The 27162-nt window shown below is 43.9% G+C and overlaps 1 protein-coding gene across 1 annotated transcript in view; it reads left to right on the forward strand.

Annotated features, from left to right (window-relative positions):
- SCRN2 (secernin 2) overlaps window positions 1-27162 on the forward strand; it is a 54463-nt gene that overhangs the window by 21782 nt on the left and 5519 nt on the right. The window contains exons 3-7 of the mRNA XM_040331242.1: window positions 454-635; window positions 3338-3537; window positions 7224-7439; window positions 23646-23808; window positions 26508-26688. Coding sequence (XP_040187176.1) covers window positions 454-635; window positions 3338-3537; window positions 7224-7439; window positions 23646-23808; window positions 26508-26688 — 942 coding nt within the window. The remainder of the gene's footprint in view (window positions 1-453; window positions 636-3337; window positions 3538-7223; window positions 7440-23645; window positions 23809-26507; window positions 26689-27162) is intronic.

The raw sequence follows: 27162 nt of genomic DNA on the forward strand, positions 1-27162 counted from the left end.
GATATCAAAGTCCTCCTGAAGAAGCCACCAAATGGCGAAACATGTAGAGACTAATCAGATGTGCATTTCTGTTTGTATATTTCAATGATCCATTATGTGAATGTTAAAACATTGTATTTATTCTAAGAAAATTTTAACTCATTAAATGTATATTTTTCTATATTTCTGTTTTTTTTTTTTGCGCCTTGAAAGTCCCACAAATCTTGTTCATTTATTTTGTAAATTAACATATGGCAACTGCAGCAACTGATCTGCTTATAATTTAGGCTTCCCATTTCTGGATCCACTGATCACTTTGACCTGAGGTTTTTTACTGAAGGTTATCTTAATCATGTTTACTAACCCAGGTTTGAGACAGATTTACTTTAATGTGTCTAACAACTTTTGTTTGTTTTTACTTTAGGCATACAGTATATTCTACTAAATAAATGTACCTAAAATTTCTCTGTATAGTGTACCTACATAGAAGTGGAGCAGGCCCCAAGGACACTAGCTGTGATCCTGAGTCGCCCATCCTGGTTGTGGGGGGCCGAGATGGGAGCTAATGAGATGGGTGTCTGCATTGGGAATGAAGCAGTGTGGACCAAAGAACCTGTTGTAGAGCATGAGGCTCTGCTCGGCATGGATTTGGTAAGGTGAGGCCTGAAAACCCATTGTGACCAGAGAAAATAACAAACACCACTTTGTCTTCTCAAACCAGTCCTTCTCCTTTACAAATGCCTGTTACTTATTTTTACAAAGGGGTTGATGACCCTGAAGCCTCGTACACACGGTTTCCCGGCGGCCTTTTTACTGCCGAGAAATCCGAGGGGAAAACCGAGAACCTGCTCTGAAACTTTTTCCCCCTACACACGACTGGGTTTCCCGACAGGAAAACTGCCATGAGAGCTTTGGTCGGGAATCCCGGCCATGTGTATGCTCCATCGCAGTGTTTCCCATAGGAAAACTGCTGGGTTAAAAACCGCCGGGAGTCCCGGCGGGAAAAAAGAGAGCTGGTTCTCTTTTTTTTTTTTTTTTTCGGCAGTTTTCCTGTCGGGAAAACTGCAATAGTGCATACACATGGCCGGTTTTCCCGGCCAAAAGCTCTCATGGCAGTTTTCCCGACGGGGAAGCCGTACTTGTCTACGAAGCTAAAGAGCAAGCAATCAGAATTAAAGTAGTTGATTAACTGAACCTAATCTCACCCTATGCAGTTTGTTTTTCCAATGCATTCCCTACAACAGCTTTCTAATCACCAACACAATGGCTGCTCTGAGGGTACCATGACTCTGAATCTTGCAATATTTGCCTCAAACCCATGGTAGTGGCCAACTCAAACCTCATCTCTAGTGTTGGGAGCAGAATACAGAGAAAAATCAATGAGTGTCATATACTCCATAAGGAAAATTAACTGCACTCTAGGTGCTAAACATTTAGTCTTTGTGTCAAGGCTCAGTGAGCAAAGGGCATGGAAAACGTGCAATGTGTGTGGTGAGTGTGTGTGTGTGGGGGGGGGGGGGGGTAAATGGGGGATTGGTATGGAATGTCGTGCAGACAGGTAACAATGATTGGGCAATCCAGTGACACCGTGACATCGTTAGGGTAGGAATAAGTCACCCAAGAGGAAGGAATTAAAGGGTCACTAAAGGAATTTTTTTTAGCTAAATAGCTTCCTGTACCTTACTGCAATCCTGGTTTCATGTCCTCATTGTTAGTTTTTGCTTTGAAGTTGCTGTAATCCTTCTCTGATCTCCACACTTCCTGCTTGTCTGTTTCCTTATGAAAAAACTCATGGGAGCTTCTCTCTGTGGTCCCTGATCAAGGAGGTGTAAATAATTACTGTGTGTAAAAAAAAACCTCAGAACCAATCAGATTCATTTTAAAAACAAACACTGCCCTGTGTTTGTTTGTTTTTGTTCTGTGTGTCTCTGTACTTCACAGAAACATGAAACTAGATTAAAAACGAAAGTGAAACTGCAGGCACATTATATGATTGAGTTTTATCTATTTTTAATCATTTTTAAAAGGAATCAGTTAATTTTATGTCTCTATACCCTGTAAACAGTCATTTCAGCAAAAAAAAAATGTTTCCTTTACTGATCCATTAAGTCACCCATGATTGCTATAGTCCAGTGATGGTGAACCTTGGCACCCCAGATGTTTTGGAACTACATTTCCCATGATGCTCCACTACACTGCAGAGTGAATTAGGCCTCGTACACACGATAGGTTAACCAGAGGACAACGGTCTAAAGGACCGTTTTCATCGGTCAAAACCGATCGTGTGTGGGCCCCATAGGTTATTTAACCATGGGTTAAAAAAAAGCCAACTTGCTTTAAAATTAACCTATGGATTCTTAACCGATAGGTCAAAACCGATCGTTAGTAGGCACGACCATCGGTTAAAAATCCATGCATGCTCAGAATCAAGTCGACGCATGCTTGGAAGCATTGAACTTCATTTTTTTCAGCACGTCGTTGTGTTTTACGTCACCGCGTTCTGACACCATCGGTTATTTAACCTATGGTGTGTAGGCGTGAAGGACCTTCAGTCAGCTTCATCGGTTAACCTATGACAACTGTCCTTCAGACCGTTGTCCTCTGGTTAACCTATCGTGTGTACGAGGCTTTAGCATCATGGGAAATGTAGTTCCAAAACATCTGGGGTGCTAAGGTTCGTCATCACTGCTATAGTCTTTCATATTTGTGAACTCTAGTTGGGTGGATGGCCTCAATTTTGGCATGGATCATGGATTATGTGATCCTGATTTTAGTCTCCACAATAAGTATAAAGGGGGAGTTCTAGATTTTAACAATAGTTTGCTTTGCATCGGTGGTAATCTGTATTAATAATTTGCATTGGGTAGAGGTTAAAATCGGACGGCGTATGTTGAGAAGGGCTGTGAGTGGATCAGGAGAAAGGGTGACTGGGAATAATTTAGTGAGCATCTGGAATATATCAGACCAAAATTGTTCATTCATGGGGCATTGTGATCAGATGTGTAGATGCATACTGGGTAAGCCACCAGAGGTGGATATGCGTACCTGGAGAGTGGTTCTTAACTTTCTTCCACTTCTCCAAGCCTTTTGACTCTTAATCCATATTGGTATATGCCGTCTTCTTCTTAACTTAACCCCACCACCACCACTAAGTGAAATCCCCCTTACAAAACTGATTGGTAAAAGAAGAGGAAATCAAGCCACCTACAATGCTGAAACAAGACTATTTTATTTCTATGTACCTATGTTAAAGATGTCTGTTCATTATGTAAAAGCCAAATAAGACGAATTATGTTTGCAAAAGTCTATGTTACAATGATACTTTAACAGCCTTGTGCTTTTCTCCTTCTCTCTGAAGATTAGCACTGGAGCGTGCAACGTCTGCCAAAGCTGCTGTGCAGGTTATAACTGAACTCCTGGCATGTTATGGTCAGGGGGGCAGCTGTAGAGAGGAGCCTGAGCCCTTCATGTACCACAACACATTCCTACTGTGTGACCGCCAAGAAGCATACGTGCTTGAGACAGCTGGGCAGTACTGGGCAGCTGAGAAGATCACTGGTGAGTTACAGAATATTGCTTTGAACATGGCCTTATCACGTATTACAGGGTATTTCCTGGCGGTTTGCTATTTTCAGTGCGGTTCTTCACAGTCCAAGGCTTTCTTAAATAAGATGTGTGTGGGCATGTCCTCAGCGTAAACCTTTCCTAACCCTGACATGACTCTAAGAACTAACCCTGAACTGCCCTGCAGCCTAATATTTACCCTACCTGTAAAAAGTAAATTAATAACTCCTAACATTTAGTCTCCTAACACTCAGGGCCTGTTCACACCAGATTTGTTCATAAACGCATTCTAAACACATAGACAATAAAAAAAGTCACACCATGGCATTATGGTGACGTGCGTTTAAAAAAGTAGAGCAGGCTGCATTTTATTCAGAGGGCAACATGCACAAACGCATATAAACACATTGGGACTTGTTAAAAAAAGAGGTGTTTGACTAGTATAAGGACCTGTAGGCCCGGATTCACAAAGCACTTGCGCTGACGTATCTCCAGATACGCCGCGTAAGTGCAAATATGCGCCAACGTATCTGTGCGCTGGACCCACAAACTAAGATACACCTAAAAATAGGATTCATCCCGCCAACGTAACTTGCCTACGCAGAGAGCCTCCCCTTACATAAGGGTCCCCAGAGAGCCTCCCCTTACATCAGGGTTCCCAGAGAGCCTCCCCTTACATCAGGGTCCCCAGAGAGCCTCCCCTTACATCAGGGTCCCCAGAGAGCCTCCCCTTACATCAGGGTTCCCAGAGAGCCTCCCCTTACATCAGGGTCCCCAGAGAGCCTCCCCTTACATCAGGGTCCCCAGAGAGCCTTCTCTTACATCAGTGTCCCCAGATAGCCCCCCCTTACATCAGGGTCCCCAGAGAGCCCCCCCCATACATCAGGGTCCCCAGAGAGCCCCCCCATACATCAGGGTTCCCAGAGAGCCCCCCCATAAATCAGGGTCCCCAGAGAGCCCCCTCCCATACATCAGGGTCCCCAGAGAGCCCCCTCCCATACATCAGGGTCCCCAGAGAGCCCCCCCATACATCAGGGTCCCCAGAGAGTCGCCCCCATACATCAGGGTCCCCAGAGAGTCGCCCCCTTACATCAGGGTCCCCTCTTACATCAGGGTCTCTAGAGAGCCCCCCCTTACATCAGGGTCGCAAGACAGCCACCCCCCTTCCAGAGGTTCCCCGTGTACCTGGCTGGTCTCCGCTGTCCATGCACCTCCAACCCCCAGCACAGGGGGAGGTGGAAGGGGGCGATCGGCAGCTCTATGGTGCCTGTGGACCATGCGTTCTCCCTGGGGCTTGTAGTTCTCCCGTTCTCTCCTGTATACAGTGGAGAGGGGAGGGGCCGCTGATCCAGGCAGCTATCAGCAACAGTGTACAAGCAGAGCAACTCACTTGTACACTGAAGAGTGAAACTGATACATGCCTGTGTCCGATCCCCTCCCCTCTCCACTGTATACACTTGGGAGGAGAACTACAAGCCCCAGGGAGATCCTGCGGGCACCATAGAGCTGCCGATCACCTCCCCCACTTCATCCCAAACTGAAAGCCAGAGGTGCAGGGAGAGATGCCAGGTCTTGCCCCCCCCCAGAGGCAGAATGGCAGGGACCAGTTGTAAGTATGACTGCTGCGTTTCGGGGGGGTCTAAGCTATTTTCTAGCGAGAAATACCAATTTAAACTTGTAAATAAAAAGTTCCAGGAAAGGCTGTCAGCAGGTATTGATTTCCTCTCACTTCCTGTTTGGCTATGGGACAGGTAGTGAAGATTAATCCCTGCAATGGGACACAGATGGCAAAAAATAAACTTACAGGGGTCATAACTCTCCCTTGCTCTATCCAAAATGAAAACAAAGTGTTGTCTATAGTTCTACTTTAACCACTTAAGCCCCGGACCTTTAGGCAGCTAAATGCCCAGGCCAGGTTTTGCGATTCGGCACTGCGTCGCTTTAACAGACAATTGCGCAGTCGTGCGACGTGGCTCCCAAACAAAATTGGCGTCCTTTTTTCCCCACAAATAGAGCTTTCTTGTGGTGGTATTTGATCACCTCTGCGGTTTTTATTTTTTGCGCTATAAACAAAAATAGAGCGACAATTTTGAAAAAAATTCAATATTTTTTACTTTTTGCTATAATAAATATCCCCCAAAAACATATATATATAAAAAAATAAATTTTCCTCAGTTTAGGGCGATATGTATTCTTCTACCTATTTTTGGTAAAAAAAATCGCAATAAGCGTTTATCGATTGGTTTGCGCAAAATTTATAGCGTTTACAAAATAGGGGATAGTTTTATTGCATTTTTATTAATTATTTTTTTTTTACTACTAATGGCGGCGATCAGCGATTTTTTTCGTGACTGCGAGATTATGGCGAACACTTCGGACAATTTTGACACATTTTTGGGACCATTGTCATTTTCACAGCAAAAAATGCATTTACATTGCATTGTTTATTGTGAAAATGACAGTTGCAGTTTGGGAGTTAACCACAGGTGGCGCTGTAGGAGTTAGTGTTCACCTAGTGTGTGTTTATAACTGTAGGGGGGTGTGGCTGTAGGACTGACGTCATCGATCGAGTCTCCATATAAAAGGGATGACTCGATCGATGCAGCGCCATAGTGAAGCACGGGGAAGCCGTGTTTACATACGGCTCTCCCCGTTCTTCAGCTCCAGGGAGCGATTGCGACGGAGCGGCTATAAACGAATAGCCGCGCCGTCGTCCCGGATCGCTCCCCGCGGGAATCCGACCGCCGCATGTAGCGGGGGGGGTCTCGATCGGACCCCCCACCCGCTAGAAGGCAAGGACGTACCTGTACGCCCATTTGCCTGTATGTGCCATTCTGTGGACGTACATATACATGCGGCGGTCGGGAAGTGGTTAAAGAGGATGTCCGCTGAAAAAAAAAATATTAAAAGCCAGCAGCTACAAATACTGCAGCTGCTGACTTTTAATATCAGCACACTTACCTGTCCTGGAGTCCAGCGCCGTCCGCAACAGAGGACGAGCGATCGCTCGTCACTCTGCTGCCCCCCGCCATCCTCGGTGAGGGAACCAGGAAGTGAAGCGCTCCGGCTTCACTGCCCGGTTCCCTACGGCGCATGCGCGAGTTGCGCTGCACCTGCTGATTGGCTCCCGCTGTGCTCTGGGAGCCGAGTGGGGGAGGACAGGAGGTGACGTCCTGCCCGCAGTCTGTGGCCGGAAGTGGGTGCAAATACCTGTCTTTAGACAGGTATCTGCACCCCCCCTCCCCCCTGAAAGGTGTCAAATGTGACACCGGATGGGGGAAGGGTTCCGATCAGTGGGAGTTCCACTTTAGGGTGGAGCTCCGCTTTAATGAGTTCTGCCCCAAGGAAAAAATTGAAAGCCAGCAGCTACAAATACTGTAGCTACTGACTTTTAATATTAGGACACTTACCTGTCCTGTGTTTTGGGCGGAGCTCCGCTTTAAGTGCTGCTGCACATTTTTTTTTTTTTTTTTTTAGGGTAGCCATACTTTTACCAGAAGATTTTATTTATTTTTTTCATCTTTGTTAATGTTGATTCAGTGTGAGCTTTAATGCAGTAGTTAAAAAAAGTATGTATATCATTGTGCTATTTATTTATACATTTTAAAATATAGACTATTGTTGAATTATGAATGATAAATGTCCTGCTCAGTTCCATTTATATTGTGTCTCTTACATAGGGGGAGCACGAAACATCTCTAACCAGCTGAGTGTGGGCACAGATATATGGCAGAAACACCCACAGCTCTGCTCACATGCCCTGGCACAGGGCTGGTGGAATGAAAAAGAAGAGTTCAACTTTAGGAAAGTCTACTCTCTAGAGAAACAGCCAGTACGGATGGAGGCAGCAAAGGCACGATATAAGGCTGGGCAAGAACTGCTGCAGAGACAAGAAGGTGAGTAGAGGATAGGTTCTTCCAGATTGCAATTAGATTTTATGGTATCCATATAATGATTTCAAGAGATAAGATGCTACCGCCCCATGCTTTATGATTCATTGCAGCCGCTCACTTATCAGATTGATGTTTTGTTTCTTGAGAAGAAGATGGAAATATTTAGTCTTCATTATATGAGCGGTGCTTTTATAAAGGACAGTTCAGCCTTTCTTAATAATCTGGCATTTTAAGGATCCCTAAAATCCTTAAAAGCATCCTACTTCACAATTTTCAGCTCTGATGCCGCGTACACATGATCATTTTCAAACAACAAATAATTTTGTTTTTCGTCATGTAGAAAAAACAAGATAAAAAATGGGGGAAGGGTTGGGACTTTAAATGAGACACTTGTATTGTGACTCCATCCCGGGTTCAATAACAGAAATCAAGGGAGTTAGGGACTTTAAATGAGGCCATGGACAAGGTGGGGGTATAAGGTAAAAAATTACATATTTATTTATCATAGTAGGGTATACAGCACATATCAATGACAAGAACTACTGGTAGAAAAAACATCGTAATAAATATAATTTCATAAGATTTACAACCACATGGTAATGTGCGTATGCAAAAATCGGCAACAAGGGTACATCAAGTATATGGCAACCTAGCGCCACGTAGTGGTCACAGTAGATACATATATACGATTACAGAGATTATTATATGTACATAGATTATAAAAAATGACAAAAATAAGACAGCACTTGCAGAGGAAAGGAATATGGGACAATGAAACCATGATTTGTAGATACAATGATTCTGAGTTGTTGGTGTGATATTGTCACATGTCTGTATCTTAAATTTCCCGACGCGCTTCGTGCAAACCACTCATCAGGGGCAGACAATCCGAGATGTCTAAGATAAAAATAGAGTAAGGTAAGTATAGTAGTAACGGATCATAATAGGGAAGGGCAGATGAGCCCCACCTAAATTACTTACATGGAAAAACTGCAATGGGATGTGACAGGTAAAGAGCCTGGACCAAAAGATTGCCTGTCCCGGGAGCTGAGGTACAAAAGAGCAGCGTGCTGGCAGGGCGCATAGCCCAACCCCCTCCAAACAGATATGTGCTGTATACCCTACTATGATAAATAAATATGTAATTTTTTACCTTATACCCCCACCTTGTCCATGGCCTCATTTAAAGTCCCTAACTCCCTTGATTTCTGTAGAAAAAACAAAGTTTTTCCAACTTCATCATTAAAACGACGTTGCCCACACACCATCGTTTTAACAAAATGCTCTAGCAAAGCGCGGTGACGTACAACACGTATGACGGCACTATAAAGGGGAAGTTCCATGCGGATGACGCCACCCTTGGGGCTGCTTTAGCTGATTCTGTGTTAGTAAAAGACGATTCGCGCTTTTCTGTCTGAAATGAATGAATGTGCTTACTCCATTACGAACGGTAGTTTTACCAGAACGAGTGCTCCCGTCTCATAACTTGCTTCTGAGCATGCGCGGGTTTTTAACGTCGTAAATGTACCATAAATAGGCCGAGCGGAGTGAACAATAGTAAAACTCAACTGTATGCGCTCACTGATATCCTTAACCACCTCAATACCGGGCACTTTCACCCCCTCCCTTGCCCAGGCCAATTTTCAGATTTCAGCACTGTCACACTTTGAATGATAATTGTGTGGTCATGCAACACTGTACCCATATGAAATTTTTATATTTTTTTTCACACAAATAGACCATGCTTTTGGTGATATTTAATCACCACTGGGGTTTTAATTTGTTGCTAAGAAAATTAAAAAAAGAGTGAAAATTTTGGAAAAGTTTTTCTTATAAATTTTGCAAGTAATTTTTCTTCCTCACTGATGTGAGCTGATGAGGCTGCACTGATAGGCTGCAATGATGAGGTGGCACTAATGAGGCTGCACTGATATTCGGCAATGATGGGCACTGATAGGTGGCACTGTTGGGGCTGCACTGATAATCAGGACACTAATGATCAATGCCCTGGATTATCAATGTAAAAGTCCCCTGTTACCTACTCATCTAAGACCTTTCTTAATTCTACTCTTTTCTCCCCCTCTTGGAGTCTACGGGGTCTTCAACTGGAGACATTAAAAAAAAAATTGCCTTTTATTCCACTATGACGCTGAACAGGTTGTTCTTAAATGTCCAGGGTATGAATTCCCCCCAAAAAAGGGTAAAGGTTTTTAACCACTTGGCACCCCCAGGCCGTTATATGACATCCTTGACTTTGTGTGGGGATATCTGAATGATGCCTGCAGCTACAGGCATCATTCAGATATCAGCGTTTTCAGCCGGCGATTCCCTACACCATAAGAACAATCATAGCGGCTGTTCTGCCGCTTGATCTTTCTTACGGGCAGCGAAAAGGGATGTCCCCCCCCACCGCCCTCCGGTGCTTCTACCGACTCACCGTTGCGATCGGTGAGTCGGAGAACGGATCCACCGGCCCCGGATCTTGACAATAGAGATTTCCGGAGTCTCTATGATTGTCGGAGGCCGGGCGCGATGTTATGACATCACGCCTGGCCTCTGCATTCAAAAAAACGGTGCTGCCTCAGCTGGGAAGCACGTGATCATTTTTTTATTTTTTATTTTAGGCTTCCCAGCCTAATGGTGAGATATGGAGTCTTATTGACCCCACATATCACTGTAAAGAGGTCCTGTCATGTCCTATTCCTATTCCAAGGGATGTTTACATTCCTTGTAATAGGAATTAAAGTGATCACATTTTTTTTTTTAAAGCGTCAAAATTAAGTAAAATTAACAATATATATATATATATATACAGGTGGTTCTCAAAAAATTAGCATATTGTGATAAAGTTCATTATTTTCTGTAATGTACTGATAAACATTAGACTTTCATATATTTTAGATTCATTACACACAACTGAAGTAGTTCAAGCCTTTTTATTGTTTTAATATTGATGATTTTGGCATACAGCTCATGAAAACCCAAAATTCCTATCTCAAAAAATTAGCATATTTCATCCGACCAATAAAAGAAAAGTGTTTTTAATAAAAAAAAAGTCAACCTTCAAATAATTCTGTTCAGTTATGCACTCAATACTTGGTCAGGAATCCTTTTGCAGAAATGACTGCTTCAATGCGGCGTGGCATGGAGGCAATCAGCCTGTGGCACTGCTGAGGTGTTATGGAGGCCCAGGATGCTTCGGTAGCGGCCTTAAGCTCATCCAGAGTGTTGGGTCTTGCGTCTCTCAACTTTCTCTTCCCAATATCCCACAGATTCTCTATGGAGTTCAGGTCAGGAGAGTTGGCAGGCCAATTGAGCACAGTAATACCATGGTCAGTAAACCATTTACCAGTGGCTTTGGCACTGTGAGCAGGTGCCAGGTCGTGCTGAAAAATGAAATCTTCATCTCCATAAAGCTTTTCAGCAGATGGAAGCATGAAGTGCTCCAAAATCTGCATTCACCCTGCCCTTGATAAAACACATTGGACCAACACCAGCAGCTGACATGGCACCCCAGACCATCACTGACTGTGGGTACTTGTCACTGGACTTCAGGCATTTTGGCATTTCCCTCTCCCCAGTCTTCCTCCAGACTCTGGCACCTTGATTACCGAATGACATGCAAAATTTGCTTTCATCCGAAAAAAGTACTTTGGACCACTGAGCAACAGTCCAGTGTTGCTTCTCTGTAGCCCAGGTCAGGCGCTTCTGCCGCTGTTTCTGGTTCAAAAGTGGCTTGACCTGGGGAATGCGGCACCTGTAGCCCATTTCCTGCACACGCCTGTACACGGTGGCTCTGGATGTTTCTACTCCAGACTCAGTCCACTGCTTCCGCAGGTCCCCCAAGGTCTGGAATCGGTCCTTCTCCACAATCTTCCTCAGGGTCCGGTCACCTCTTCTCGTTGTGCAGCGTTTTCTGCCACACTTTTTCCTTCCCACAGACTTCCCACTGAGGTGCCTTGATACAGCACTCTGGGAACAGCCTATTCGTTCAGAAATTTCCTTCTGTGTCTTACCCTCTTGCTTGAGGGTGTCAATGATGGCCTTCTGGACAGCAGTCAGGTCGGCAGTCTTACCCATGATTGCGGTTTGGAGTAATGAACCAGGCTGGGAGTTTTTAAAAGCCTCAGGAATCTTTTGCAGGTGTTTAGAGTTAATTTGTTGATTCCGATGATTAGGTTAAGAGCTCGTTTAGAGAACCTTTTCATGATATGCTAATTTTTTGAGATAGGAATTTTGGGTTTTCATGAGCTGTATGCCAAAATCATCAATATTAAAACCAGGGCTGTGGAGTCGGAGTCGGAGTCGAGGAGTCGGGGGAAATTTTGGGTACCTGGAGTCGGAGTCGGCAAACAATGCACCGACTCCGACTCCTACTAAATTTAGATTGGAATTAAAAAAAAAAAAAAGCAAGTTTAAATGTCCCAATTCACAAAAAGTTATAATTAATGACTTCTCTACTGTAAGAATAAAGACCAATGCATGCAGTGCCTCACGTAACAGCAAAACGAACACGTTAAGTGACCGTGAAGAAGCATGCTTTTCATGTGCTTCACTATATGGCACGCAACGCACAATTAGGAGCTGCAATACTTATACTTTCCATAGTGTTGTGTTCTGCTTTTACAGGGAACGCATGTTAGAGAACCAGTAAGTGTCCAAATAAAAAAATTCCAACAGGAGTTTTATAAAGCACTAAAAGAAGTTGAAAAGTATGATCGCTCATCAAAACTCACTGTTGAAAAAGCCATCCTTGTTTATCCAGAGATCGTTAGTGATGTGGCCAGAATAGTTACTGCAATGCCACCCACCCAAGTCAGTGTCGAAAGATTATTTTCAGCCCTAAAAATAATAAAGTCTGACTTAAGAGCCTCTATGAAAGAGGATCTGGCAGAGGCAATTCTCTTCCTTAGAACTCTACATTGAATTGATTTGCATTTGCTAAGCCTAGAACTACATTTCAAGATTAATATAAACCATTTCTAGGTTTTACAGATTTTGTTTTTGGTTCATTATAGATAAGCTTTGTTTTTGTTCTAAAACAACCAAATAATGTGGTTTGTATTTTTGAACTGGTAAAAATCCTGTTCCTGATGTTTATGCCTGCTGCTACTATCCAGCCACTTGATTGATTAATATTTTTTTTTTTATAAAACTTTGTTTTCATTGTGTTTGTCTTTTGCTTAAACTGTGCAATACAGTAGACTGTTGGCTTCCCAGCCAGTAGTCCTGTGGTTGCGTTTCTTTCCCTCAAAGAATGTATAAAATACATTCGCATATTAATACAGAGGAGTCGGAGTCGGAGTCGGAAGTACATAAAACTGAGGAGTCGGAGTCGGAGTCGGAACATTTATCTACCGACTCCACAGCCCTGATTAAAACAATAAAAAAGCTTGAACTACTTCAGATGTGTGTAATGAATCTAAAATATATGAAAGTCCAATGTTTATCAGTACATTACAGAAAATAATGAACTTTATCACAATATGCTAATTTTTTGAGAATCACCTGTATATATATATATATATATATTTTAAAGTGCCCCTGTCCCCGCGAGAACAATAATTGTAGCCCTAGACCTCCTCTGTAACTCAAAACATGTAACCGGTAAAAAAAATTAAAGCGTCGCCTATGGGGATTTTTATGTACCGAAGTTTGGCGCCATTCCACAAGCGTGTGCAATTTTAAAGCGTGACATGTTAGGTATCTATTTACTCTGCGTAACTTCATCTTTCACATTATGCAAAAAAATTGGGCTAACTTTACTGTTTTTTTTTTTAAAGCATGAAACTGTTTTTTCCCCCCAAAAAAACACGTTTGAAAAATTGCTGCGCAAATACCGTGCAAGATAAAAAGTTGCAATGACTGCAATTGTATTCTCTAGGGTTTCTGCTAAAAAAAACATTCATAATGTTTGGGGGTTCCCTTTTGTCTCTTAAAGATATTCAGGCAGACCTCTTGAAAACTTTCGCGGAATACTTTAGCCTTAATTCTGCATCTGTATCCTCTCCTGTGACTCTTTGGGAGGCATATAAGGCAGTGCTCAGAGGCCACATCATTCAATTAGCTATGAAACGCAAACGAGAGCGCCAAAAGCCCAAATGTGATTTAGAATATTGCCTGAGTCAATCTCTGCTACTTTTAAACAATATCCTACTCCCACTAACGGTAAACTATTGGATCAGGCTCACACGGAATTGAATCTATGTCTTGCTGATAATGCCAAACACACTTTACGATGGTCCCGCCAGAAATGGTATGCCAAAGCGAATAAATCGAATGCGACGCTGGCCAATAGGTTGTGTACCTTTACCCCCAAGTTCACTTCCATCACTTTACGTATCCGCCATAACATTCTCACTAGCAACCCAACTAGGATTTTACACGAATTCCGCCATAGATTTACCAGATTGTATTCAGCCCACAATTACGCAAATGCCTCACCCTGCCTACATTATCTACGGCCCTTATGGATCGTGATATCCAACTATCAGAGGTCTTACAATGCATTAAAGCGTAATCACTCCCGCTTTAGGCACTCCTCACCCCCTTACATGCCACATGCCCAAGGACTGCCTAGGCGACTCCTCCCTCGCCTTAGGTGGCCCCTCCCTTTAGGCGATCTCTTGGGACACATGATGGGTCCCAGGAGATCGCCTGTCCACTCATAGAGCGCAGTCTTGCGCATGCGCAGTGAGTGCCCGGCCGTGAAGCCGAAAGCTGGTGCCGACGGAGGGGGGGGAGAGGAGCGACGCTCCGGGCAGCCACATTGCTGGACCGTGGAGCAGGTAAGTGTCTGTTTATTGAAAGTCAGCAGCTACACTTTTTGTAGCTGCTGACTTTTAATAAACACAAAAAGGCTGGAACGCCACTTTAAGGAATAGAAAGTTGGTAAAAAGCTAGACCCTGATGGCTTTACAGCACTTCATTATAGAAAATTGGCAGACGTTTTAGCTCCCTATTTGAGAGCTATGTATAATTCGGTCAAAAATGGTTGTCATTTTCCGACTGACCTCTTGACTGCTAATATAGTCATGTTACCAAAACCTGATCGTGATCATTCTTCATGGGCCAATTTTAGACCCATTTAGCTTATCAACAAAGATATGAAAATCCTCACTAAGTTCTTGGCTAATCGCCTAAATTTGTTCCTCCTCGCTTAATTAAAAAAGACCAGGTTGGGTTCATTCCTCAACGCCAGGCTGGAGATGCAATCAGACAAATCATACTGCTGCAACACATCGCTCACCATCGCTCTTTGAAGATGATGCTTTTATCCCTCGATGTGAATAAAGCCTTCGTCGTGGCCCTACTTGATGTCTGTGCCCCTTCATTATGGTTTCGGCGTCTCGTATCTACACTGGTTAACGGCATTTGTATGATTTCCCCCAGGCAAAAATTAAATACTATGGGTTTGAATCCTCCCTTTTTTCTATCAGGAAGGGCACCCGTCAAGGATGCCCACTCTCAACTCTCTTATTTATTTTAGCCTTGGAGCCTTTAGGGGAGGCGATTCGCTCCCATCCAGATATAGGAGGCGTGGATGTTGAGGGATCCGCTCATAACGTTTCTTTATTCGCGGACGATATCTTGATGTCCCTAACGTCCTCCAGGGGTCTCTTTGCCTAATCTATTATCTCTCCTTGATGCTTTTGCATCCCTTTAAGGTTTGCATGTCAACTCTACCCAGGGCCGTCTTTAATATGGTTTGGGCCCTGGGCAAACTATTTTTTGGGCCCCCCTCCAGCTTATTTTGGGCCTGGCTGGTTCACATGTATGTTTTGGCGGTCCTCATTTGTGCAGGTACAGCAGCCTATTGATTTGAATGGGCTGCCATGCCTTTGTTTCCTGCAGAAAAAAGGTGCATTCAGCATTTTAAAAATACAGTTGCCTTGAAATCCATTTTGCTTTTGCACCATGCTACTTACCTGCAGTTCTTGCACACACAAACGCACTGTGTTTTTAAAAGCGTGACCTAAACGTCTAAAAATGCAGCAAGTTTGACAGTGCGGGAACTGCAGATAAGTCACAGCAGACAGCAGAATGGACAGACAGTGCTGTATTTCAGTGCTTGATGGGCATAGGCGTGCCGTGTGCGCAGCCTAATACATGAATGAATGAATGAATGAAAAAAAACTTATATAGCGCGGCACATGCGAACTGAATCGCTTCTGGGCGCTTGATGTTTCGTGTCTCATGACATCAAAAGAGCAGAGTTTTGATCTGTCTTCTGAAAGTCAGGTGGTTTTCCTCCAACCGAATGCTGGTTGGTAAAGCATTCCATAGTCTCGGACCTTGAAAAGCAAACCTTCTTTCTCCTTTGGACTTGTATTTGGTTTTTGGCACCTTGACCAGATTTTGTTCAGTGGATCGCAGAACGCGATTAGAATTGTGAGGTTCTATCTTGTCGCAAAGATATTGCGGCGCCTTCCCATGGATGCACTTATGTGTCAGGCAGAGTGCTTTAAATACAATTCTGTCTTTTACTGGCAGCCAGTGAAGGGTTCTCAGCGAAGGTGAGATTGATTCCCATGTCCTTTTCCCAGTCACCAGTCTGGCGGCCGTATTCTGTACGACTTGCAGACGAGCGATTTGGTACTTTGGGAGCCCGAGGTAAAGGGCATTTGCATAGTCCAGTCTGGAATTCACGATTGTTCCCACCACGACTGCTACGTCTTCTTTGGGGATAAATGGAATAAGTCTGCGTAGTAGGCGCAACAAATGGTGCGATCCGCTGACTACTGACCCTATTTGTGCGTCCATTGTCATGAAGGTGTCAAAAATGACTCCTAGACTTTTGACTTTGGAGCTAGGGGTGATGATTTGGCCCAGAATGGGCGGCGGTGTCCAGGTTGTTGCCAGTTGACTCTTTCGGCTGGCGTGAAACATAAGAAGTTCTGTTTTGGAACTGTTGAGTTTAAGATAACTCTTAGTCATCCAGTTTTCTATTGAAGAGAGACATTTCTCTAAACTGAGATGATGATCCTTTTTGTTGCAGATGCGAAAATACAGTTGCGTATCGTCTGCATAAGAGTGATAGAGTAGTTCTTGGCTACTGATAATATCAAAGAGAGGGCGAAGATAGATGTTGAAAAGCACCGGCGACAGGGGGGATCCTTGGGGGACTCCACATGGCACCGTGCGTTTTTCCGACGTGAAAGATCCCAGTTTCACTGTTTGTGATCGGTTTTCAAGAAAGGAGGAAAACCATGGTAAATCACCTTCTGCGATTCTGGCTACCTCGGCCAGTCGCATCAGTAACATTTTGTGGTCTACTGTGTCAAAGGCTGCGCTTAGGTCCAGCAGAACCAGGAGACAGGATTCTCCCTCGTCTGCGGCCTCGAGGGCATCGTCCCATATTTTGAGTAAGGCCGTTTCTGTCCCGTGTCCGGGACGGAAACCTGATTGAAATGGATCGAGTAGATTGTGGGTATCCAGATGCTGTTGCAGCTGTTGTACCACTACTTTCTCCATTATCTTGGAGAGAACATTTAGGCCTGTTATGGGGCGGCGGTGAGTTGGGTCCTTGGGATCCAAGTTAGGTTTTTTCAGGATGGGCTGGATTGTGCCCTCTTTCAGCAGGGATGGCACTATGCCTTCCTTAAATGACTGATTTATAAGCTGTGTGATGGGAGGCGCCAGAATGTCGGCGCATTCCTTCAGCAGCTTGGTGGGAATGATGTCATTGGGTGCTGTGCTGTTCCGCAACGCACCAATGATATTTTTGGTGGTATCGATGGAGATGGGTTCCAGAGTGAACTTAGTTGATTGTAGAAGGTTTCTGTTGGTGTTTTGTAGTTGATTGAAGAGGGGGCTGAGGGGGGTATTATTTTGCAGAATACTTACCCGGATTCTTTCGATTTTGTCGATGAAGAAATCCGATAGTTCATTACAGAACTCTTGGGTGTCTGAATTGGGGACTTCAAGACATCCCGGATTCATGGTCTGGGTGACCATCTTGAATAATTCTCGGGGGCGGTTCATGGCGCTGTTAATCGTCATAGAAAATGATTTTTCTTTGCTTTGAAGATTTCTTTATGATATTGTGTTGTTATTGCCTTGTAGATGATGAGGTGATCTTCTGAAGGGCTTCTTTTCCAGGCGGCTTCCGCCCTTCTGCGCTCTTGCTTCAGTAGGGACAGCTGGTTGTTGAACCAGCCGGACTTTTTTTTCCGGATGCAGACTTTGCGTTTCGGTGCTACTAAGTCGGCTGATTGTAGCAGAGCGGCATTTATGGCATCCAGTGTATCTGAAGCTGTTAACTGAGGATGAATAGTTTCGATTCGGTTTCCCAAGGTAGATTTGAAGAGTTCCGAATGGAGCTTCTTCTGAGATCTAGCCCAGTGTATTGTCACCGGCTTGGGTGCTTTTATCACTGGTGGAATTTTGGAAATTATGAAACTAATTGCATGGTGGTCTGTCCATGGCAAAGGTTCATTTCCCAAAATGTTTATTTTCAGATTTTGTCTGAAAATTAGGTCGAGTGTGTGACCTGAAGCATGCGTGGGTCCGCATATAAGTTGCTGTAGTCCTAACCCTTCCAGGTGGTCGATGCAGGCGTCCGCAATGGGATCCTGTGAGGAGTTGGCCCACAGATTGAAGTCCCCGAGCAGCAAAAGATGTTTGCTGTTAAGGGTATAAGTGGATATGAACTCCGTTAATGATGGTAGAAGCTGCGATTTTGGCCCAGGTGGCCTATAGCAGAGGAGAATGTGAACAGTCTCCTGGGGGTTAGTTTGAAGTTGAAGAGTAAGGGTTTCCATAAATGGAAGAGGATTTTGAAGGACCGGCTTAGTGATTGCAATATGAAACTTATGGATCACCGCCAGGCCTCTTTGCCCTATTCTGTTTTCCGTTATAATGCGATAGTTTTCTGGCACCAATTCTCCGAGAATGGTGTTGCAGTCGTCTGAAAGCCAGCTTTCTGTGATAAAGAGGCAGTCTAGATCGTTTTGTAGTAAGAAATCGTGGATTTCTGATCGGTGTTTTACTGCCGATCTTGTGTTGATCAAAGCACATGATATGTGCTTGAGCTGGGTTAAATGGCTGAAATTTTTGATGGTCGATCGTTGATCGAATCTCAAAAGTTGGTCTATTTTTAAGGCCTTTTTGGTGACGGCTGGTAATACTGTTGCGAATTGTCTCAGACCCCAAATCGTTTCTGCAGAGTATCGCAGTTTAACCATTGTTGCCAGTCACCGGGGGGGGGGGATTAATTGCAATAGAGGGAAGATTCGCTGAATCCTCTCGCTTGGCCTTGGTCCAGAGGAAGGCAAAAAAACCCTGGCAGTGCTAAGCCAATTTGCTGTCGCAGGGAAAAAAATTCCTTCCTGATCCCTGAAAGGCGATCGGACGAAACCCTGGATCAAGTACTGTTTGGAATGGGGGAAGGGGGGGAAGAAGGGTGTCACTGTAGCCGAGGAGTACCAAGATGGCCGCCGACCGGGCCACAGGCCTCAGGTTTGGGGGCTGTTTGGCTTGGTGGGTATGAGCTGGTTGTTAATCCAGGGGAGGATGGGATCCTCCAGGGATAGGGGGATGATCCCTGACAATTCCAGGAAAATTTCCAGGCTGTCAGTGCTCCTTTTTGCAGCGCACCGCTAGGCCGCGGCTGAAGCCGCGGTCTTTCCTAATTGCGGCGGCCGCGAATAAGGCCTGGTCTGGTGCGGATGCGGGAAAGAGCCGCAGATCGCCAGAAAAAAGCGCTGCTATGCGCGGCGGGTGGCCGGGGTGATTATGGGTGACTGATTGGGGTGCATGCGGCTCTAAGAGAAGGTAAACAGCCACAATTTGGATCGCTGGAGTGGCTGTCCTGAAAAGGACGGTCACTAGCGATTCCTGGGGGTGGAAAGATGGCCCTGAAAGACAGGGTCTTACCTGAAGAGAGGGGCCCACGAAGGGAAGGAAGGAGCCGGTCCTATGGGCTGCAAGTTGATTCATGCAGCAAAGATTGTAGGAGCCTGCCTGTCTGCGGTGTCTAGCTGGCTATCTGTCTGGTCCCTGGAGAGAGCAGACTCGTCGGGAAGCGTCCTACTCCCTCACTGAACTGACACTGACTGATTATCCAGCTAAGCCTTGTCAGCTGTGATGAGCTTGGGTGTGCGCTTGCGCTTTTCTTTGCAGGAAACGCAGGCATGGCGGCCCATTCAAATGAATGGGCTGCTATGCCTGCGCAAATGTGGGCCGCCAAAACACATACATGTGAACCAGCCAGGCCCAAAATAAGCCCATCAAGCAGTTAAATACAGACAGTAATGCCATGTGCTCTGAGGCCTTACTCAGCCTGGACTGCAGGTCTGGTCTGTGATTTAAAGAGTTCCTCTATTTTACACATGGCATGGCATGGGGTCCCATGGTGCTAAAGCAGAATGGACAGACGGTGCTGTGACCCCCATGCCATGCCATGTGTAAAATAGAGGAACTTTTTAAAACACTGACCAGACCTGCAGTGAATCATCAAATATTATAAAGACTTTGGGCACACTCTACAGAAAACTTCTTTTACAATATAGATTAGCAAACAGTGACATACCTTGAGGAGCAGGACATGAAGAAGTCAGCCTCGGGAAGAGCAAACTGGGGATGTTATAAAATCACATTCTAATTCACTTTTATATACAAGCAGCACCCAGTGGCAGGAAGGGAGAAGTGCACGTCTAAAGGGAAGCCAGGGGTGCTGTACATTTTAAAACACTGGGAAGGTAAGCAGTACTGTCACTGGCTGCGTGCCGCTGATTTTCAGCCTGATTTGTGGGCAGCACAGGGGCTTAACGGGCGGCAGGGCCGCCATCAGGAATTATGGGGCCACTTACACAGCTTCAGGCATGGGCCTCCTGGAGCAGAGAACCGGGATGGGGGGGTGCTGCCGCCTGAAATTGAGAAGCAGGGGGGGGGCTGCCGCGAATTTAGAAGCGGGGGGCCCTTTACAAAAAAACAAATAAAAATAAAATAATACAAAAATATATATAAAAAAAGGGGTGTAGCCATCCTCTGGGCCCTTTAATAAAAAGAAAAAAATAAATAAAAAATATATATAAAAAATATATTTTAAAAAGGGGGTTGCAATCTGGGGCCCTTGGGACCTCTGGGCCCTTTAATAATTTTTTTTTAATAAAAATAAATTACAAAAAAAAGGGGGTTGCCATCCGGGACCTCTGGGCCCTTCAATAAAAAAAATATATAAACATTTATAAAAAAATAAATAAAGGGTGTTTGCCACATGGGGCCCTGGGGACCTCTGAGCCCTTTAATACATATATATATATATATATATATATATATATATATAAAAAAGAAAAAAAAGAAATAAAAATGGGGTTGCCATCCGGGGGCCCTGGGGACCTCTGGGTCCTTTAATAATAATAATAACATTTATATATATATATATATATATATATATATATATATATATATATATATATATATATATATATATATATATATATATATATAATAAATAAAGAAATATATAAAAAAAATAAAATTTATAAAAAAAGGGGGGTTGTCATCCGGGGCCCTGGAGAACTACGGGCCCCTGGGGAGCCCCAGACCTCTAAAAAAAAAATGGCCCTTTAATAAAAAATAAAATAAAAATATATTAAAAAAAAAGTTTTTTTTATTTAAAAAAAAAAAAAAAATTGGGGGGTTGCCATCTGGGGCCCTGGGGGCCTCCGGACCCCTAAAAAAAAAAAAAAAATTTTTTAAGAGGGTTGCTTTGGGCCCCCAACAGTGACAGGGCCCAGGGCACCTGCCCCATTTGCCCTGCGGTAAAGACGGCCCTGACTCTACCAAATCCAAAGCTATGTTGGTTACCTCTCGTCCTTTGAATTGGCCGCCCTGAGAGATGCTTTCTTGTTTCAGTGGCTTCCTTCTTTGCCCTATTTGGGCATCTGGCTCACCCCTGGTTATGATGGATTATACCAGGCCAATTTCCCACCTCTGTTCAAAAAATTAACATGATTTTCTCTTGGTCCCACTTCCCATTGTCCTGGTTTGGTAGGAACGTGGCAGTCCGCATGTCCTATCTCCCGAAATTATGATACTGTTTTCGAAGTTCGAGTCACGGTCCCCCCACATATTATACGTACCCATCAACGTAAACATTTGACATTTATTTAGGGTTCCATCCACCCCCAAATCAACAAACAAGTCTTAAGCCCTGTACACACGATTGGTTCATCTGATAAAATGGACCGATGGACCGTTTTCATCGGACGAACCGATCGTGTGTGGGCCCCATCGTTTTTTTATCCATTGTGAAAAAAATAGAACCTGTTTTCAAATTTTCTTATAGATAGAAAAAAAAACGATCGTCTATGGGGAAATCCATCGGTCAAAAATCCATGCATGCTCAGAATCAAGTGGACGCATGCTCGGAAGCATTGAACTTCATTTTTCTCCGCACGTCGTAGTGTTTTACGGCACCGCGTTGGACACGATCGGATATTTAACCGATGGTATGTAGGCAAGACTGAGGAAAGTCAGCTTCATCGGATCCTCCATCGGATTAGATTCCATCAGATATCCGATCGTGTGTACAGGGCATGATACGCCCGCAGGATCAATGGTGGCTTCTCAGTCCCTATTTTACAGGCTGACTATATGGCAGCAAATATAGCCCCATTATCTGATCTTCATAAAACAAACTAACTGCCACTTTGGGCTACTATTGACCTTGTGTATTCTCACCCTATTCCAATCCCCTTCTTACATTGGCTTCTTCCTATTCACCGCTCGACCATGCTAGGGCCTTGTATAACTCACTCTATTCGCTTTTCAGCGAGTTTGATCTCCCACCACCTACTCTTACTCGGCCTCACTTATTGTCTGCTATTACCCCCTAGCTGTGAAAACCCTAAACAGTTCTCTTGGGTTTGTGGATGTCCATTCTCTGTTTACCCCTTGAGAATTATGACTTTTGAGGCCCATAGATCTTCCCATTATATTCCTCTCTGTGAATATTACAGCTTTCTCCAACAACTAATAAAATCCCGACCGACCCTGTCCCCACTCCCGGGCTTAATATCATTTGTTTATTCATCAAATCTCTTTCGGAGACCCCCGGTGCGACCATATCACCAGTAATGGGAAATTTGAACCAGGGGATTGCCAGATCATGACAATTGCTCTCTCTAAAAGTTCTTAGAATGTTCTCATACTGGAGAATACTTATAAAGGCTGGCGAGATTTATTCCGTCCTACTCCCGTCTTTGCTTCTGGGGATGCTCCCAGGAAAGCACTATGGCATCTGGTGGTCTTGTCCCAAGGTATGCAGACTATGGGTCAGAGTATATACCCTTCTTCGTAAGGGGTTAAATGTGTGTTCCCTGGATGTGTTCTAACTGTATGGGGATAGGACTGACTGGGGGAGGAAACATGTAGTTGTTTCTACTTAGTAGGAACAAATGGTATATCTCCTCTCCCCTGACAGAACAGGGATTTGTGTGTTTACACACACAAATCCCCATGCTGGCTCTTGTGCATGCGATCACGCCCACGTATCCCGCCTCTGGTGGCTTTTAAAGGAGACCATGTACCCATACGGGGGGTTTTGTGCAGCGGTGCCATTGTGCTGCAGTATAAGTACGTGAGCCGGTCTGGAACTGGTTAAGGCCTGGTTCACACCTATGCAGGTGGCAGTTTGTATATTCTGGGTGCATTTTGTGTTTTTCAATACATATTTTTGATCCATTGAAGTCTATGGAACCAAAAAACTGAAAAAAAGTCCCTGGCCCTTTCCATGAAATGCACAGATGTGAACTACATCCATAGGAAACCATGTTAAATGGACTGTAGTGTGTTTCTGCAAAACTGAAAACGCACTAATATATGCATAGGTGTGAACTCAATGGAAAACTAGCTTCAGTGTTGATACATTACTGTGCTGGGAAAACATTTAAATTAACTTCTGATCATGTGCTGACTTCAATAGATGCATGCTTGGCACCCTCTATAATTATTTTCATTACATGTGTACGTTACATTTTTCAAGTCCTGAAGTAATCAAAACCTCAGTGACCAGACAATTTTGACACCTGTATACCTTAAACTATTTTCACAATTTTTTTAAGCACAAATCAGGCCTTCATTTGGTAATTTGTTTTTTAAAATACCCCTAATATATTTTGCATAATAGGCAGTGAAATTGAGAAAATTAAAGAGATCTAGAAAAACGATATTAAAGTTATAACTTATCCAATTTCCTTTTAGGGCACATCACAGTTGACTCAATGCTGCACATTCTACGGGATAAGAACAGTGGCATTTGTATGGATTCTGGTGGATTCCGCACTACAGCCAGTATAATATCTATTCTGCCCCAGTCTCAATTACCATGCATCCATCTGATCACTGGCACGCCGGATCCATCCAAGTAAGAGACCACCTCTACCAAAATTGAAGCATATAGTTGCAAACACACTTTGTTGTAGGGCGCAGGGTTGTTTTTTTCACTTTACACTGTTCCCAGATTATACTTTAAAATCATGCTTGTAACCTGTATAATCTGCATTGATCATGCAATACAAAATTTCACACACAGACGTCACCTTTGAAACCGTGAGCCATCATTTACTGTAAGTACTAAAGATGCAGACATAAAAAAACATCTGAAGTTATATGTTAAATTAAATTTTACCTGAATCTTGAGGTTAGTGAAGCACTTACCACCAGTACTCGCCTTTATTGTATGATGACTTCTTTTGCCAAATCTGTTAAAGGCTAAGTTCACCTTTTTCTTTCCTCCTAAATTCCAGCTCCCCTATGCATCAATAAAGCATCCATGTACTTTTTTTTGCAAAAATATCAAAGCTTTCCATTAAATCTAGTCACTTACTTTTCTTGTCCTAATCCACGTTTCCAGACGTTTCCATTAGTAATGTCTTCTTCCTCATCAGACTTTAGGTCATGACACAGGAAGGAGTTGACCAGCTGACCTCATTAGCACACACCCTGCATCATCCACCCACCCATTCCCAGGTGCACTTTTTTTTAAATAAGATGCAATCAATCATTGATCACCCTTCTCACTAAATACACAATCAGATTGCGTATGACCATCTTTATACAAGTACATAGAAGGGAGTGGACAGAAACACTCATTCCCACATATGTTTTTTTTTATTTTTTTGCGATGGGGAGGCGTTTTGGAGCATTTTAACTCATCACGCATAGGGCAGCCCATCAACCTGAATGTGCTGCCCTACACACAGCAATCGCTCCAAAAAGGCTTCAGAACTTTTTTTTTTTTTTAGAGCGAAGCTTGGTGCTTTGTTTACTACGATTTTTGGTGCAGTGCATTTCTGAAATGCAAGGAAACACACAGATATGAATGGAGCTTCGTTGTTCTTGTGTTATCGCACCAATTTCACTTTCAGGCCCCATTCACATCTAGCATAGTGGGAGCGAATGCTCTGTCTCGTTTTTCCTGTGACACGCATAGGGCAGCCTGTTGATTTAAATGGGCTGTGTTATATGTGGTAATGGGACATTTTGGCATTTTGTGGGTTGTGTGTTTATTATTGTGCGTTTTGCAGCATTTGCCCCTCAATTTTCCACATGCCAAAATGTGTGTTTGCTTTTGTGCTTTGTGTGTGAATAACAATTAATGGCACTGAAAGCGCAACTAGTAATTTTAGGTGTATAAAGATGGCCATACGCTATACAATCTGATTGTATATTGTGTATTTAGTGAGAAGGGTGACCATTAGGGATGAGCTCCGGCGTGTTCGCACAGTCCACGTGCAGAGCCCACCAAGAAGTCTGCATGGCGCTGCGCTAATCACAGGCAGGGAGACATTGTCCCAATTCTTGGCTGCAGAGATCGGGAAATGTCTCCCTGCCTGTGGTTAGTGCAGCGCCGTGCGGAGCTTCTGGTGGGCTCTGCATGTGGACTGTGCGAACAAGCCAGAGCTCTTCCCTAGTGACCACTGATTGGATTTCATTTAAAAAACATGCAGCTGGGAATGAGTGGGTGGGTGATGCAGGGTGTGTGTTAATGAGGTCAGCTGGTCAACTCCTTTCTGTGTCAAGTCTGATCAGGAAGAAGACATTACAAACGGAAACGTCTGGAAACGGGGATTAGGACAAGAAAAGTAAGTGACTGTAGATTTAATGGAAAGCTTTGAAATTTTTCAAAAAAAGTACATGAATGCTATATTGGTGCATAGGGGAGCTGTACAAAGTGTACAAAGGTGAACTTACCATTTAAAGATCCATTCTTAAAGCGGTGGTTCCCCTAAAAATAAACTTTTAACATTGCTTTTCCCACATTAATTACGATTAGAATCGGCTGGTTTTATTGAAAAAAAAACGTCCGTACGTACCGTTCGCTATATTCGTTATCACCGCCACTTCCGGGTACGATGCTGGCGGTGGGCGTTCCTAATTGATGGACAGGCATCCGACCGACGCATACATCGCGTCACGAGATGCCGAAAGAAGCCGAACGTCGGTGCGCATGCACCGTATAGAGCCGCACCGACGTTCGGCTTCTTTCGGCATCTCGTGACGCGATGTATGCGTCGGTCGGATGCCTGTCCATCAATTAGGAACGCCCACCGCCAGCATCGTACCCGGAAGTGGCGGTGATAACGAATATAGCGAACGGAATGTACGGACGTTTTTTTTTTAATAAAGCCAGCCGATTCTAATCGTAATTAATGTGGGAAAAGCAATGTTAAAAGTTTATTTTTAGGGGAACCACCCCTTTAAGTCACATCTGATAGTTTAGTCTCAGTATGTATAGTTACTTTAATTCCTATAATAATTGCCCTGCAAGTGCAACTAAAGGAAACCTTGCTTGGGGTGAAAACTTGACAGTTTCAACTGCTAACTAATTCTACAATGATGAGATTTGAAGGCTGTCATGCTGACCCCTCTGGCTTCAATATGTTGTGTCACTGACCCAGAAGAAGCACTCAGATAAGGACCTCCCTTTGATTTTCCCGGTCTTCCAGGCAACTAGCATTTTCAGAAGGCCAGCAATGGTTGACTTCATGTTTCTCTCAGGAAATGTTTACTTAATTCCCTTTTGATTACTGATTGTATATTACCACCTTATGTTTTGCACAGGTCGGTGTTCAAGCCGTTTGTGTTTGGCACACACGCTACACAAGTACCCTGGTTGCTGTCCCCTGTATTTGGTGAAAAAGACCCTCTCAGGCAGATTCCTCGGTTTAAAACCCAAGTGGACAGAAGACATGAACTTTACAAGCACCACCAGCAGGCACTGGAGGCCTGTAAGGGCAATGAGGTATGATGGAGGCAACTAAGTAATTGGGACAGACTGATAATGGGGAGTGGTGGCTAAAATTGGCCATAAATACTGGAAAATCCTGCTAGCTTAAGCATGTGGATGGTCGGCTCGTTAACAGACTTTGTCATACACATGTAAATACAACTGATATAAAAAAACACATTATTGCAGCGCTTTAATTATTAAATTATTAATATAAAATAAATACATTTATTTTTTTAAATGCAAGCATTGTAAGTACTTGAATTTAACCTGGTGTCAGCCTCCGAGTCCTTGTACTGACTGTATTGTGAGACAAACAAGCAGCACAAGCAGCCAATCAGAGCATGCTGATGGGAGGAGAAAGCAGAGTGACAAAGAACCGGCTGACTTTTGGTATGTGTGTAGCAGGCTTTAGTCCAACCTTCATTTGCATGCTGCAGGCACACAGAGTCTAGGGACTCCCAGGGCACCTCCAGAGGAACAGTTAGG

The sequence above is a fragment of the Rana temporaria genome, chromosome 12, assembly GCF_905171775.1.
Source record: "Rana temporaria chromosome 12, aRanTem1.1, whole genome shotgun sequence".
NCBI lineage: Eukaryota > Metazoa > Chordata > Amphibia > Anura > Ranidae > Rana > Rana temporaria.